The sequence below is a fragment of the Ovis aries genome, chromosome 12 (genome assembly GCF_016772045.2).
Source record: "Ovis aries strain OAR_USU_Benz2616 breed Rambouillet chromosome 12, ARS-UI_Ramb_v3.0, whole genome shotgun sequence".
NCBI lineage: Eukaryota > Metazoa > Chordata > Mammalia > Artiodactyla > Bovidae > Ovis > Ovis aries.
The window spans coordinates 875,675-891,967 of NC_056065.1; the positions used below are offsets into that span (position 1 = coordinate 875,675).

Sequence of the window (16,293 nt, forward strand, 5' to 3'; positions counted from 1 at the left end):
AAGCAGCAATGATGTTGCAAATGTAGTTGTGTTGTTGTGTTGGTCAGTGGCTAAGTCGTGTCCAACTCTTTGTGACCCCATGGACTGCAGCACACCAGTCCTTCCCTGTCTTTCACTGTCTCCTAGAGTTTGCTCAAATTCATGTCCATTCAGTCAGTGATGCTATCTAACCATCTCATCCTCTGCCACCTTCTTCTCCTTTTACCTTCAATCTTTTCCAGCATCAGGGTATTTTCCAGTGAGTCAGCTCTTTGCGTCAGGTGGCCAAAGTATTGGAGCTTCAGCTTCAGCATCAGTCCTTCCAGTGAATATTCAGGGTTGATTTTCTTTAGGATTGACTTGTTTGATCTTCTTGCTGTCCAAAGGACTCTCAAGAGTCTTCTCCAGCACCACATCAGTTATTCGATGTTCAACCTTCTTTATGGTCCAACTCTAGGCCTTGGCAACTGATCAGGAGGGGTAGGGTTAAAGATGTCTGCCAAACTCAGCCTGGTGTCTAGACAAAGAACGGTAATGCTGTTTTGAGAGAGAATGAAATCAGAAGTTGAGCATAAAGGAAAAAAGTATCTTGACTGGTTCAGTCTGACACGACTGAGTGACTGAACTGAACTGAACTGAGCAAGTCAAGATAATTTTTTCCCTTATGCTCAACTTCTGATTTCATTCTGTCAAAACGGCATTACCGTTCTTGTTACAGGCTTGTTAAGAGCTGAGATTAAAACACCAGAAAAAATATTTCAAAATGTCCAGTTCTCAACTGAAATAAAAAGCAGTTGGCAGCTCAGCAGGAAAGGTAGGGTTAGAGATGATAGTTTGACATTTGCTCTGTGTAGGGAGATGCTAATTGAAACACTTCCAGAATCAAGGTAGATAATGCAAATGAAGATTAAGTATATAAAAATAACAATAAATCCCAGCCTTTTCCCTTTGGCTCACCACTGGAAATCCTGGTGTCACCATGGGCCACTGCCCTGCCCCGTATTATAGATATTGTACGAACAAGACATACTCAAAGTCTTCCTCCTGCCGAGGTATCCCTGATTGTAAGATCCACATCTTTGACCTGTATCGGGAGAAGGCAAAAGTGGATGAGTTCCCACTCTGTGGCCACATGGTGTCAGATGAGTATGAGCAGCTCTCCTCTGAAGCTGGAGGCTGCCTGCATTTGTGCCAACAAGTACATGGCGAAAAGCTGCTGCAAAGGTGGCTTCCACATCCGAGTGTGGCTCCAACCCTTCCCTGTCACCTGCGTCAACAAGACGTTGTCCTGTGTTGGAGCTGATAGGCTCCAGACAGGTATGTGTGGTGGCTTTGGAAAGCCCCAGGGCACAGTGGCCAGGGTCCACTTTGGTCAAGTCATAATGTCCATCCGCACCAAGTTGCAGAACAAGGAGCATGTGATTGAACTCTGCAGGGCCAGGTTCAAGTTCCCTGGCTGCCAGAAGATCCACTTCTCCAAGAAGTGGGGCTTTATTAAGCTGAATATGGATAAATTTGAAGACAGTGTAGCAGAAAAGCAGCTCATCCTGGATGGCTACAGGCTCAAACACATCCCCAGTTGTGGCCTCTGGGCAAATGGCGAGCCCTGTACTCATGAGATCCTTGGTGTTATCCCCTCCTTACTCATGCCCACCAATAAATCCTACTTTCCTATCAAGTAATAATAATAATAAACCCCAGCATCCAGCCATGGTTAGTGATAATCACGACTTGGTCTCAGCAGGGATGCTATAAAGAGTGGGTGGGGACTGGACAAATTGAAGGACGCATTCCCTGTCTTAGGTACCAGTCATCGGTAAATAAGAATGCGGAATCAGTGTAAACAGATACGTTAAATTTTAAAGAGAAATTATAATTCTAGTATAATTTGATACAACACTGCTACTGTTGCTGCTGCTGAGTTGCTTCAGTCATGTCCGACTCTGTGCGACCCCAAGATGGCAGCCCACCAGGCTCCCCCGTCCCTGGGATTCTCCAGGCAAGAACACTGCACTGGGCTGCCATTTCCTTCTCCAATGCATGAACGTGAAAAGTGAAAGTGAAGTCACTCAGTCATGTCCTACTCTTTGCGACCCCATGGACTGCAGCCCACCAGGCTCCTCCGTCCATGGGATTTTCCAGGCAAGAGTACTGGAGTGGGGCGCCACTTCCTTCTCCAGTTGCGACATTACCTACTAGTTAAAAATTGAGAGCTAATATTTTAAATGCTTAAGCGCTATATAGACCAAACAATGTATATTGTGATTGAGTCTGCTTCACAAGCTTCCAACATATGACTTCTGAGCTATATGGACAGTAATTGGTAAAAAGAGGAAATCCAGAGACTGTGTACTACGGAGAACCATGACCCTCCCCAGCTCCCAAGTTTGCCTGTAGGTAAGCCCGGTAAAGCTTAGGCAGTCCTGTTATTTTGGCCACCAGGTGTCCGATGGGCTCCCAGGTTGGGTGGCAAGCTGCATCTGCCATGGCTGTTCCTATTCATCACTTGGAAACTGTGGGAAACTGCTGAGGGTGATCCATTGCAGGTTAGAGGCTGCATGCTGCCAGCAGCTGCACCATAGCACCCTCTGTGGCTAGCTTCAGCCTTCACTCTGAAGATTTTGTGTACCTCAGAGCATCTGAGTCCTGAAGCAGATATCTTGTTTAGCAGATCCTACTTGCTCACTTTCCTACAAAGAAGTTCTCTCGCCAAATTTAGGTCTTTTTTGTGCAATGGCATCTTCCTTCAGAGCCACTGGGAAATGGGTTACTCTTTAGCTTTCCGACTCTTCTCCAACACTCAACAGTTTCTCAGAAATGATCCTTACAGACTTGAAAATGGTCGTGACCAGGGGATTAGAGAGTCCTTTTCATATTTATATTTTACCAAGACTTCCTTCAGTCCAGATGGGTAGTTTTCCACTTAACCCTAATCATCTTTGCAGTACATGTTTCTGTCCCTGTTTTCAGTTCACTTTGGGATGAGGAAAGGGAATTAAAGACGGACACTTAAAAATAGCTAACATCCCCAATTTCTTAGTCTTCTTTAACAAGTTCTAGGAACAATGTTATCTTCTTTTTGTCTTTGATTCCTGTTCCTGATTCTAAAGAGTAACTCTCAGACTGATGGTCTAGAGCTGATCTTAAAGGGTACAACTTTGTGAGACGGTGAGAGGGAACTCAAAAACATGTCCTGAACATTATCCAATAATGTTTGCAAAGAATTATGAATATGTTTAGCAATATTTCCCCTTTGATTAGAAGAAAAGGCATTCATCCTCCCTGGATGACGTTTCTTATCAGCTATGGGCAGCAGTGCAGGGTTATCACCGATGAGGCCTGAAGAGAGGAAAGATCAAATTAACATCTATACCAGCCACACTCAGACACACCTGCCAAAATATACACTCCACCAAAATACAAACACTTTACAAAATGATGCCCTTCAATATATACTGATGCTGCTGCTAAGTCACTTCAGTAGTGTCTGATTCTGTGCGACCCCATAGACGGCAGCCCACCAGGCTCCCCCGTCCCTGGGATTCTCCAGGCAAGAACACTGCACTGGGTTGCCATTTCCTTCTCCAATGCATGAAAGTGAAAAGTGAAAGGGAAGTCGCTCAGTCGTGTCCGACCCTTAGCATGGACTGCAGCCTACCAGGCTCTTCCATCCATGGGATTTTCCAGGCAAGAGTACTGGAGTGGGGTGCCATTGCCTTCTCCATCAATATATACTATGCACATGCTAATATCTGCAAATATATATATACAGGCCCTTCTATCCACAAATATCATACACATTTAAATATGTACATTCATATACTGCCTCCCTACCCACACTGATACACACACACATACACATGCACACTCACACACTGACTTACTGAAACTATGCACTGCACAGTGTTAGAATGAGCTGATATAATCTTCCTAGAAGATCACAGCCCAGCCTCAGCCTGCAGATCAACTTTACTTAAACTCAGGTTTCAACACGTAGTGGAAACTGGGACGTAGTCTTGACAACCGAGCTAAGGCCCTGCAGGGTCAGCAGGCTGCTGGGAGAGATGGTCACGTACAATGATCTGATTGTGCTGCACTGGGGAGTGGAAAGCAGAGCATGCCTGATGACCCCACAGACAAAGCTAGGGCTGAGAACTGAGGAGAGGAACCCAGTTCTGGGTGGAGATTTGATCTGAGGAGGGTTGTTAGGGAAGCTGTGGGTCACTCTAGAGCGGCCACACAGGTAAGCTGTGCAAGTGGGTGAGATGGGAATCCAGGGAAACAGTGGGTTGGGGTCACATGCACAGAAAAACTTCTGGTCCAGTTGAGGCATACACTGGCATCACCCCCACCTCCACACTACCTGCCCAACATGGCAGTAGGTAGAGTCATAGTTCAGCAGAGTGTGAGGTCATTTAATGTTCAAAATTCAACTCAAGGCATTTGGAGAGAGGGGAAGAGAAGAGTTAGGAGGAAGAGAAACAGGAAGAAGAGAAGAGAGAGGGAGGGACCCACGGTTCTTATCCAGATGCTAGAACTATACCTTGGCTATGCCAAGAAATGGGAGGCAGCAGGCGACAGAAGTGAAATCTGGACTTAAGAGCTTCTCAGGACCCTGGTCCTAGCAGTTTAAGGGAAGTTTCAGAGAATTCCAAAAGTAATTTGGATTCTTATAATGTATTTGCCTTTTTAAAAGAAACTGAGAATCCAAATCCTGTAAAGTGACTTGGAAGCTTTGCATGTTGAATGCATTAAACTCCCTCTGCCTAGGCTTGTGTGTGGAAAGGAGGGAGGATGAGAAAGTACATGAAGTGCTTTCTGGCTCTTACTATCAACGCCCTCTACGAAGCTCAGTAATTAACCACCAGTAATGAGACTAAGACACTCCCTGGGTAATGGGGGAATCTGTGGGGTAAGACCTTGCTCCTATTTCAAAATGAAGAATATTCCCCTCCAATTCATTGCCTCATCATCTAGAATAACAGCTCTGTGGGATGAGGTGGGCCTAGGCGCTGCTGTAGTAGAACAGGGGCTTCATGGTCTAATGAAAAGGGCATGACATTTGAAGTTAACAGATCTGCTAGTCCTGGCACTGCCGAGAACTAGCTGTGTGACCTGGTGAGTGACAGGAAAACCTACAGTAAGGACAGAATTCTGTTTCCTAAGGCAAAAAACAGGTGATCTGTCACAAAACCTTCCCCCCATCAATTATGGACTAGAGCAAGGCCCAGAATAGCAGGCCCCAGTCAACAGCAGAGCCAGGAAGATGTTATTTTCAGATTTTGGTGCGAAATCACTCGGCACACATGTTTATACCTTGGCCTGTTTCCCTGGTCTTGCTGACAGCTGATCTTTTTGTTTGATGTTCTCTGGGTTATCTTGTTTCCAGTTCCAGCCCTATCTCTGAACACACATTGTTTCCCCCCTCAATGAGCAGAGGTAAGAGTCTAATCCAGCCTGATCCAGCTTTGGGGAGGAGTTAGTGAAGAGCTCATCTAAGAGATTTGTTCAATGCCAAAACACTAGAATTCCAGGTCATTTTAATGGGTTATATGAAGCAATGGAATATTTGAAACCTGAACTGTCCTGGAAATATAGAACATATGAGCATAGTAACCTGTTTTCCAGTAGTCTGCAAACAAGATGTGAGCCTCTAAAAAGATCACTAATCTTATCAAACAACAGATTATAAATGCCAAATGAATGGTATGGATAATGTTAATTCTGTAGTGAGAGAATGATCAGCACCAGTTTTCAAAGTGGAGGACCCAGCTTAAGCTGTGCCTTCAGGAGTGTGAGGGCTTGGGAAAGATGGCAAGGAGGCAGCAAGGCATCCAAGAGATGATGGCGTGAGTGCAGCAAGGCCAGGCACATTCATAGCACGTGGGATGGGGACCACATTACAGGGCAGGGATCGGGATCGTGGGCAAACGCTGAGGGCCCTGGGATGCAGAACTGCGCTGATGCTTAGAGAACAGTGAGGCGAGTCACCTGGGAGCACAAAGTGGCAGAAACCTAAAAAGGCAGACGCAGCCAAATGATGAAAATTCCTAACTATTACCCAAAGGGGTCCATACTTAATGCAGGAGACAAATGGAGGATATCTCAGAATGATCTGAGCAAAGGAAGAGCACGTGAGTGAAGAACTTTAGGACAGTAAATCTACTAACAGTGAGAAGTGTGGTTTGGGGACTGCATTTGATAGCGTCTACTGCAGTCATCTAGACATGAAGTACCAGGCCTTGAGACTGGGTCTAATGAAAAGCAGCAAGCCAAAAGTGAGTATGAGTTTTCTCAGTAGAGTGACTGGGGAACCGGTGGTATTTAAGAGAAACGGAGGTCAGGAAGGAGGCTGGCCTTGGAGAAATCAGTGGAGTTTAGACTGACGTTGATGTAGAGGCTGGACATCCAAGAGGAGAAACAGAGCAGATAGGAGGAGTGGGATGAAAGGACATGTGAACAGGCTTGCGGAAAGGAAAGCCAGTGGTAAAAACAAAGTAAATATCAAAGTGGACAACATGAATCAGATCTCTGTGAGGAAAAAAAGTGGAGAGAAAAGGAAGGGGAATGAGTGGACATAATGAGGAAAGGGGAACAGGAAGGGATCCGTGGGAGACACAGCCAGGGAGGAAGGAGGCAGAGGAACCTGGGTCAGGGAAGAAAAGAGGAGACTGCCCCCAAAGTGAAGGAGAATAAGGATTTACAGAGGCCATCGGGTTTGACTCGATGTTAATATCTATGTACGGGGCACCTACGTATTCTGAACCCTGGGATGTTGGTTAGGCTTATCTTCATTCAGCAGACCTCAAGGAGAGCCTGTGATGGCGCCAGGTTCTGAGGATGGAAGAGCAAGACCCGCCAGTCTTGCTGCCGCCAACACTGCCGCCACCGCCGCCCAGCAGCACTAGGTGAGAGTAGGCCACGGTTCTAGGCAAGAGGACAGGCATTTCTGGAGAGGAAGAGCGGAACTTTGGGATCTTGGCACTATCGCAGAAGTACACAGAAGGCTAGTCTCCGTTTCCGGAGAGTCAAGAAGCCACTCTGACTGGTGGGAAAGTGGTAAAACGGGCGAGTGGCTTTGACAGGGTGTGGCTGAAGATGTAGGAGTCAGAAAAGGGGACCGCCTGGGGGAGGTGGCGTCAAGGAAGGCTTCTCGTCGGAGGTGTTCCTTAAGCTGTGTGGAAGGATGGGAGGAGAGGGGAGGTCAGACCACGCCCAGCCTGACGCGCTGCTTTCCTTCCCAGAGACCTGGGCCGCTCCCGGTCTCCCTTTCCCCTGCTCCCCCGGCCGGCACGCGGAGCTCGAGTTCCCAGCACTGACGTCACGGGCGATGACCTCAGGGCGGCGGGGGCGGCGGGGGCGGCGGAGGCGGGGGCGGCGGGGGCGAGCGCGCGTGGGCAGGGCTGATACAGGCCCCGCCCCCTTCGCGCCGCTGGCCAATGGCCTCCGCCGCCAGCGCCCCCGCCTCTCGCCGGGGCCTGAAAAGCGCAGCTCGTGTTACTAGCACTGACGTCAGCGGGCGATGACCTCAGGGCGAAGGGGGACGGGGGCGAGCGCGCGGGGCGGGGCGGACGCCAGGCCCCGCCCCCCGGGCCGGCCGCTACCCCGCCTCTCGCCGTGGCCTGAAAAGCGCGTCTCCGGGCGAGTCCGGGCAGAGCCGAGGGGCGGCGGAGCGAGAGAAGGCTAGCTGGGCACCCCGTCCAGTCGGAGACCGCCCAGGCCCGCGACAGGAGCCAGACGCGCAGGGCCGAGAGGAGAGCAGACATGCTCCCGGAGATAGCCGCCGCCGTGGGCTTCCTCTCCAGCCTTCTGAGGACTCGGGGCTGCGTGAACGAGCAGCGACTGCAGGTGTTCCGCGGGGCTCTCCAGGCGGCGCTGACGGGTGAGCACGGGGCGGAGGGCCCGGCGCCCTCGGGCTCAGTCCCCACCGAGGGCGGGCTCCCCGCCGAGCGGCCCCGGCCCGTTCGGTCCCTCGGGTCGTGGTCCTCGGCCCTGCGCTCGGGGCCGGGTGCGCCGTGGTTCCGGCTGGCTGCTGCCCTCTGAGCTGTCGTGGGCGCAGAGTCCCGACTGCGACCCCGGGTCGCCGCTGGGTGCCGCGGAAGCGGGGTGCCTGTGGGTCTGCGTGCGGGCTCTTCTCCGTCACTGGACCCAAGACTCTTCAGGCGACAGCCCGACCAGCCGAGGGTCCTTATGGAACGAGAAGGCGCAGTGGAACCTTCCAAACAACTCGGGCTCCCAGCCGAGGCGCTTCCGGCCGCGCGGGGCGAGCCGTGCCTGGGGCAGTGGCTGGCACTTCAAGTTAGAATCCGGGCCCCCTTTCTATCCTCCGGCCTCTCTCAGCCATCTGCCACCATTTCTGGTACCGAGAGAGGCTTGTATGCAGTAACTGCGCTCCGCGGGGCTGTGTTGGGCTTGGGGGTGGTGCGGCGTTAGATGAGGAGGTGGGCAAGAGATAAGCAGCTGCTGGCTGGGGAGAGACCTGTCTCCTAGCTGTTGGCTGGCGGGCTTGGGCAGCGATAGCCGTCTTTAAACGTGCCCACACAGTCCCGCTTCTTTCTGAGGGACAACATATGTTTCATTAAAACATCCCAGTTCTGCCTTCCTTAGCCACTGTGACAGGCCTTTGACTTTTCAAGGCAGAGGAAACCACCGAAGCACTGGGTGGGAGACATGATGACTTGCTGTGGGCCCCACAGTGAGGACAGCCTTTTGGCCTTGAAATTTTGACTCAGAGGTTCCCAGAGGCCCTGCCTGGACATGTCAGCCCCAGGCACATCCTCCTCCTTAAACCGGGAATGTGCCAAAGGCAATATACTGGCCACAAAGGATTGCCCCAGAGCTCTGGCACACCCTCTCGATACACATACACCCATGTCTTAGAAGGAGGGGTCTTTCCAGATTCCATAATTTTTTTTTTTTTTTTGCTACAATGTCAGGAGGGTCATAAAACTCATGAGAAACCATGTTGCTTACTTAAAATAACTAGGCCCTTTCCTCTCCTCCTGTCATCACCCTCACCCTAACCATCACGCTCACCCGAACCTACCAGTGCAGGGGACAGAGACTTGGGTTCTGTCTCTGGGTTGGGAAGATCCCAGGGAGAAGGGAATGGCAACCCACTCCAGTATTCTTGCCTGGAGAATCCCATGGCCAGAGGAGCCTGGCGGGCTGCAGTCCATGGGGTTGCATGAACACAACTGAAGCAACTTGGCACACATCGCATCACCCCCCGGCCCTTGTGGTCGCGTCCGTGGCCCAGCTGCACTGACCAGTGCGTCTCTGCCTCGCCCTGTCTCCACAGAGCACTACAAGCACCATTGGTTTCCTGAAAGACCGTCCAAGGGCTCTGGCTACCGCTGCATCCGCATCAACCACAAGATGGACCCCATCATCAGTAAAGTGGCTAGCCAGATTGGACTCAGCCAGCCTCAGCTGCACCGATTGCTGCCCAGTGAGCTGACCTTGTGGGTGGACCCCTATGAGGTGTCCTACCGCATTGGGGAGGATGGCTCCATCTGCGTCCTGTACCAGGAGGCCCCCGTGGCCACATCCTATGGACTTCTCACCTGCAAGAACCAGATGATACTGGGCAGGAGCAGTCCTTCAAAGAACTACATCATGGCAGTCTCCAGTTAGATCACTTGCCAGCCCCAGCTGGCACTCTTCTGTACTCAACTCTGCTGTCAGAGCAGGCCACTGCATATCTCAACCTGGGGAACTGTATTTTAAATGAAGAGCTATTTATATATATAGATATATATATATATAGATATATTTTTTTTTTTTAAGAAAAGAGGAGAAAAAAACCAAAAGATTTTTTAAAGAAAAAAATCCTTAAAGGATGCTGCTTCGAAGTGGCCTCCGCAGGTGCCTTTGGGGAGAATTGTGTGCTTGAGTCTGGGAGCCAGTGTCTGCCTGTGGGAGGGAGGAATGGTGTTCTGGCCCAGGTGAGAGAAGTTTGGCTAACACCCCAGGAAGGTGTGGGAGGGAGCAAACAAGATTAGCAACTGTGAACAAGAGAGGTCAGGATCTGTCCTGGGAGAGAAAAGAGGCTGAGTTCAAACTTCTCACTCTCCCAACCAGGACACCTGCACCCCTGGCCCCTCTCTTACTCAAGGGCATTCAAGCCTGGACTTAAGTCATACTATATTGCCTAATCTTCTCTTTTATTTTTATTTTTTTATGAGCTCCTAGGCACAGAATGAAAAGGCCTTTCCTAATTCCTTCTGTCCGGAGTAGCTTTTCTTGAAATCGTGACTTGTTTCTAATTCTATTCTCAGAGACCTGTAGATGTTGCTTCCCACCAAGAAGATAAAGCTTTTTGTTCTGGAGGTCAGGGGAGTGAGGCAGGGGTTGGAGGTTACTGGAGTCGGGACAGAAGGGCATCATGTACCGACCCTTGCCTTGCTGTAATGCTGCTCCGTGTGGCAATTAACTTGAGGGTGACTTGGAATTTTAGAATCCAAAGAGTATCCACTGGGATGTTTTTTTGGCCAAAACTCTTCTTTTTGTAACCAGATGGAAGTCCTAATGATGCTACCATCATCTGTTCGAGAGGTAGCTCAAAAGCTACAGGGAACTTCCGGTCCTTGATTATTGCCTTCTTTTTAAAAGCACACACTCCTCTCCAACTGCCCCCCCTCAACCCACCAACCCTACCCCACACCCCTCCCCTTCTGGTCGGGTCATGGAACTCCCCTATTTTCTAGGACAGGAGTTCTCAGTCACTGTGCAATATGGCCTCCTGGGTCCCAGGAAGAGCTGGAGGAGAACTGGCTGTCACAACCTCCTGGCGCCCTGGTGGGCTTAGGAAACTCTCTCTCTTTCAGTCCTCAGGACTATGGATTTATGCTTAGCCTTGCAGGTATTTCTTGGCTGAAGGAGAGAATGCCCCAAGTTACTGCTTGGTACTCTTATAGAGCTGACTCTAACAGCCAGACCTTGGGCATTGTTTTTTCCTCATTGGTGCCCAGAGCACCCGTGGGAGAGGTTGCCGTCTCTCCCTACAATCCAAGCTTGTCTACAGACTTGTGCAATAGTTACTGTGCTGGGTCTGAGGAAAATGGAAAATTTCACAGGGAAGAAGTCCCATTGCTTCAGTTTCTCAGTGACATTGGTGAGGGGTCTTCAAGGCCGTGAGTTTCCCAGACCCAAGTCCCCTTGCGAAGGCCACAGCTGGGTGTCTGGTGAACCTGGCTGCTGTCCGGCTGTTGCCCGTAGTGAGGGACTTTTCTCTCCACTGCCGGTCCCCTTTCCTGGATTTCTTAACTACTCAATTCTGACTCAGAGGTGCTATTTACCAAACACTCTCCCTACCCATTCCTGCCAGTTCTGCCTCTTGAACTTTCCAAATCCCAAGCTTCCTTCCCAGGCCCTCTTTCCAGTCCTTATTGCTTTAATGTTGACTTCAGGCTGGTAGACCCAAGTGCTCGTTTTCTGGCATATGGGTTGAAACAAAGCTGTGAATCCCTGCAGATTGTTGTTACATCTTGTCTGCAAACAGTTTCCTGCCTTTTTATAAGCAGCCTCGTGGTTTCATACTTAATCTTTTCTCTCTTCTTTTTGACATTCACTTTAAAAACAATAAACACCCAGAGCTGGACTGTTGAGCAGGCCTGTCTCTCCTTTTAAGTAAAAATAAATACATTTGTAAGCTATTCTGACAGAAAAGACAAAGGTTACTAATTGTATGATAGTGTTGTTATATGGAAGAATGTACAGCTTTATGTATGGACACATGTATACTTTTTTGGGTTACTTTAATAATAAAAATGTAGCAGTTGAAGTCCTGTGGTGTGGAGAAGATAAAATTCCCACGTGGCTAATTTGCATTTCCCTCAGATCCAAATCCTTTGTGTCTCACGGTGTTTCTCTTTAGCTGGATTCAGAAGTCCTGTGGCATAGGTGGGAGGGACGTTTCCAAGCATTTCCTCTTTCTTGGGAAACAGCTTCTTCCTTCCTTCCTTTAATGCATATTCTGACTTCCATGTGAAAATGCTGGATGGGCCCATGATCTAGTCTGAACTTTCCTAGGTTACCCAGGGCTCATCTTACGTATCCTGTTCTTGCTCAGCCATATTCATGAGTTCATTCAGCAAGCATTTATTGTATGTGCTAGGTACTAAAAATATTAAAAATGATTACGACACGGTCCGTTCACAGACTAGGGTGGTGAACAGAGGACGCTGAATCCCTTTCCAGATTGGGGCAGAATTTTTGAAATTCTTGTCCTATTCCCTTGTGATCTTTTGGGGCTCCCACATGACACTAACTGTTCTTACTATGAGAGCAATTGAGCCTCAGGATACAGGCATTGGCGCTGAACATGTGACAGAAGGTTAATGTTACCAGTTAACTAAAATGTGGCTACTTCTGACATCAAACACCAAGAGCAAATGTTTGTTACCCATTTATGATTCTCTGACTGGATGGATAGGATCTGTGTAAGGATATACGAGCAGCCTTCCTTGTCCCTGACTTTTGGGTTCTACCCATGAGGTTTTGACACAGGCTTCTCCACTCCCACTTCACTTGCTGGCTCTGCAGTTCACACTGAGGTCACAAGTGAATTTTTGACCTAGGGTATCTTTTTGTTGGCCACAAGTGGGCTATGCATGCGTGCTTAGTCACTCAGTCATGTGACTCTGCAACCCTCATGGACTGTAGCCTGCCAGGCTCCTCTGTCCATGGAATTTTCCAGACAAGGATACTGGAGTGGGTTGCTGTTTCCTACTCCAATGGATCTTCCTGACCCTGAGTCTCTTGCGTCTCCTGCATTGGCAGGCGGATTCTTGACCACTGCCACCTGGGAAGCATAAGTGAACGGTACTTAAACTTAGTTTTAAACATGTCGACTCATGAACAGTGGCATACCCCCACCATACGCATACTTCATACCTCCATGACCTTCATCAACAAACACGCAGTTTGACCTAGGTGTCCTAGATGGGAAGTAGGCCAGGGAGGCTATGTGTGATATACTGGGAGGGTAGGTGAGCCAGGAAATGGCAGTCAGGGAAGCTAGCTCTTCTGTACCACAAATAGAATTGGTTAGAGACCCATTTGTGTCAAGGAACTGTTTAAAAGAAATGGCCGCATTTCCATGGCTACCTTCTAACACAAATGTCCTAGGTACTCATTTGCCAAGGACCTACTTTTTTGGTAGGTCCTTACAAATGAGGTTAGGGTTGAATTTTTGCTCTTATTAGGTACAAAATCAGCATCTATCTTCTTGTTTGCCAATAGACTCCTCTCATGAAGGATATTTCATTGTTTAGTCAAAGTCCTGAAATTCAGGAAGGGTTGTCTGGAAGTTAAGAGGATACCATCAGTCACTTCTGTTTCCAGGGAACCCGTAGAATGGCAGACTGGCCTTGGAGTTGCTCTTGGTTCTAGATAGACTAGTAGTCCCTCAATTTACATAAGAGGGTTCTGTGATCAGGCAGTGTGCTGTTTACTTTAGATCTGTCAATCAGAGTGGAGAGCTCCCCTTAGCCAGGTGAGGAAACGGGGGCTGGGAACAGGAATTGCTTGAGGAGTTGCAGTTGGTGGATTTTTTGTGTTCAGGGCCCAAGCATTGGTTGGTCCATTCTGCTCCTAGCTTCTCTACTTGGTAAACAGCGCTAGCCTGGGAGACCTGTGCTTGGTCAGCTGTTTCTGGATGATAGGCACCACCCCAGAGAGTGTAGACAGGGCTCTAGGAGCTGCAGATTAACAGCCCATCCTGGCTCCTGATAAGAAGGTTTGGGTGGGAGAGTCCTTGATGCTGCAGCAAATGAGCCCCAGTGGAAAGAAACTCACTTCAGTGAGGCTGATGTCTGCTGCTTTACCAGTCTGTGGTCAGGAAAGATCGTGGGAAATCCTGGCTTCCAGGAGAGTGCTGGAAAGAGTGGTACAGTAGGGAGTTCTGGGCTGGGAGGGAGAATCTATGGGTTGTGGTCCAGGTTCTTCTTCCCAACTAACTGTGTGAGTTTGGATAAGTCCCTAAGTTTTCCTATCAGAAATTAGGAGGTGACCTCTGTTCCCTTCTTCAGCTTTTGGTTCTAAATCATCTTTATCCTGGCAATCACTGGAAGGCAAATTAGCACATTTCTTATCATTTTCAGTTAGTTGAACCAAAAGTTCATCTGGGCTAGGAAGTAGAATCAGTAATAATCTTCCCTTGTTTGGATCAGATTCCTGACTGATAAGGTTTCAACTCCCAGATCTAGGGAGGCAGTGCTGCCAAGAGGTCAGAAGCTCAGACGCTAGTGTCAGCCTGCCTAGAAACCTAATCTAATCTAATCTCAGCTCCACCACCTACCTAGACATTGTATTAGAAAGCAGAGACATCACTTTGCCAACAAACTGATACAGTCAAAGCTATTGTTTTTCCAGTAGTCTTGTATGGATGTAAGAGATGGACCATAAAGCAGTCCCTTGGACTGCAAGGAGATCCAACCAGTCCATCCTAAAGGAAATCAGTCCTGAATATCCATTGGAAGGACTGATGCTGAAGCTGAACCTCCAATACTTTGGCCACCTGATGTGAAGAACCAACTCATTGGAAAAGACCCTGATGCTGGGAAAGACTGAAGGCAGGAGGAGAAGGGGGAGACAAAGGATGAGATGGTTGGATGGCATCACCGACTCGATAGCATGAGTTTGAGCTCCGACAGCATGAGTTTGAGCTTCAGAAGATGGTGAAGGACAGCACTGTCATGCCGCAGTCTGGGGGGTCACAAAGAATCGGACACAAGTTAGTGACTAAACACCACCACCACCTACCTACTGGCTGTGAAACCTGGGGCAGATTACTTCACCAGGCCTTCATTTGCCCGTTTGTGAAATAGGCTTAGGAATAGAATCCATCTCAAAATGTGAGGATTAAATGAGATGCATATTCTATCCATATTCTTGAATAGTGCTTTGCACGATTCTATTAATTACTAAACGAACAAGAATTATAGTTTTAAGTAGAAATTGACCTCATCTCTTCAAGGGCTCTGAATTGGTCCCGAGATGAGTAAGGACTCTGACTTTCTGACAACTGGAAGGAAACCATTATAAAAGTAATAGTTCCTATGAAGGCCTCTAAGAGCAGCTATAGAGAACCCCATTCAAGCAGTCTCTCTGAGTACTTGATGAATGAATGAATGAACTGATGTCTGACCTTTGTCATTGTTGCTGAAATGGACAGTGTTCTTTCCAGACAGCTGATCTCATTGGCTACTAAACAGTTTTAACCTGTTGGCTTCAGGCTCTGCTGTAGTTTATACCAAAGTGGCTACATGCTCATTCACACACCAAGTGGGTGGAGAAAGAAATTTTCCAATAACACCTTTGCTTACCTACATCCTGCCTACTTATGGAATCACACCTACCTGCTCTCCCTTCCCAGAAGACAGATAAATGGGGAAGTTGAGAAAGGCAAGGGTGATGAGTTCTGGAGAGTTCTGCCTTTCTTTCGGCACCATTCGTTTGCAGAGCTAGCAAGAAAAATATTTGAGCTTAGTCTAAAAGATTACCAGGGTGCTGGATAACAGTAAGTTTTATACAAACAAGTGTACCCCACACATGCAGCCAGGCCTTCCCCTGGCATTGAGAGAAGCCAGGTTCTCTGACCTCCCATCAGCTCCAGGTCATTTTGTTCCCACCAGAACCCTGGCTATTCCACTGCCCACCTTCATTCCCATAAACAAGGATGGGTCTTAATTCAGTCCTAGCCTAGTAAACCTGATGGGTTGCCCAGAGCACATCAGGTAAGACTTATGGCTGGGCAGGCTGGAGCAAGAGCTATTTGATTTACCAGCAGGGAGGGACTCTTTAAAGTTTGGTGGGTAGCAGGGAGGTGAGGGAAAGACCAGACAATCAATGGATGAGGCTAGCTGGACAGAGGACGCAGTGAACTTGCAGAGCTAGCTCAAGCCTTGTCTGAAAAGGACCCCATTTATTAGCTCTAGTTATCCTGGGAGACCAGTAATACCAGTTATTGTAATTTTTCTAGAGAAGCCTGAAGTGTAGATTTCTATTTGACATCTCCCTCAGTTCTAACCACGAAGACTACATCTGCCTAGGCTGCCAGTTTGTGACCTACGATACCTCTAGGGTGTGGGGGTTCTGACCCCCGCCCCCGCAGTGAGGCTCTGCCTAAGGACACCAGTGTGGACTGCCACAATGGCTGTGGTCTTTAGAGACCCTGATAGAGACAAGGGCACATCTGGGGCCTCTGCCCTCTCCAAGGACTCAGCTAGAAGTAGCTCTCCCTTCCCTTAACCTGTGCCTGGGACTGTGGTCTCCGGGCCTCTTCTCAAGCCTGCTCTGCCCCCTCCTACC

General features: G+C 48.8%; 1 protein-coding gene, 1 long non-coding RNA gene and 1 pseudogene across 2 annotated transcripts; 2 read left to right on the top strand and 1 right to left on the bottom strand.

Moving 5' to 3' along the window:
- Positions 1-958: 958 nt before the first annotated feature.
- On the top strand, positions 959-1,597 carry LOC105613346 (large ribosomal subunit protein uL16-like; annotated as a pseudogene).
- A 623-nt stretch (positions 1,598-2,220) lies between these two features.
- On the bottom strand, positions 2,221-7,293 carry LOC121820748 (uncharacterized). The gene is made up of 2 exons (XR_006061422.2): positions 6,735-7,293; positions 2,221-3,318 (listed from the first exon to the last, which is right to left on the bottom strand). It is a non-coding gene; the product is annotated as an uncharacterized LOC121820748 (long non-coding RNA).
- A 352-nt stretch (positions 7,294-7,645) lies between these two features.
- On the top strand, positions 7,646-11,764 carry BTG2 (BTG anti-proliferation factor 2). Its single transcript, NM_001246210.1, is given in 2 exon segments — positions 7,646-7,861; positions 9,281-11,764. Coding segments are annotated over 2 exon segments (453 nt in total). The 5' UTR covers positions 7,646-7,743; the 3' UTR covers positions 9,616-11,764.
- Positions 11,765-16,293: the final 4,529 nt, after the last annotated feature.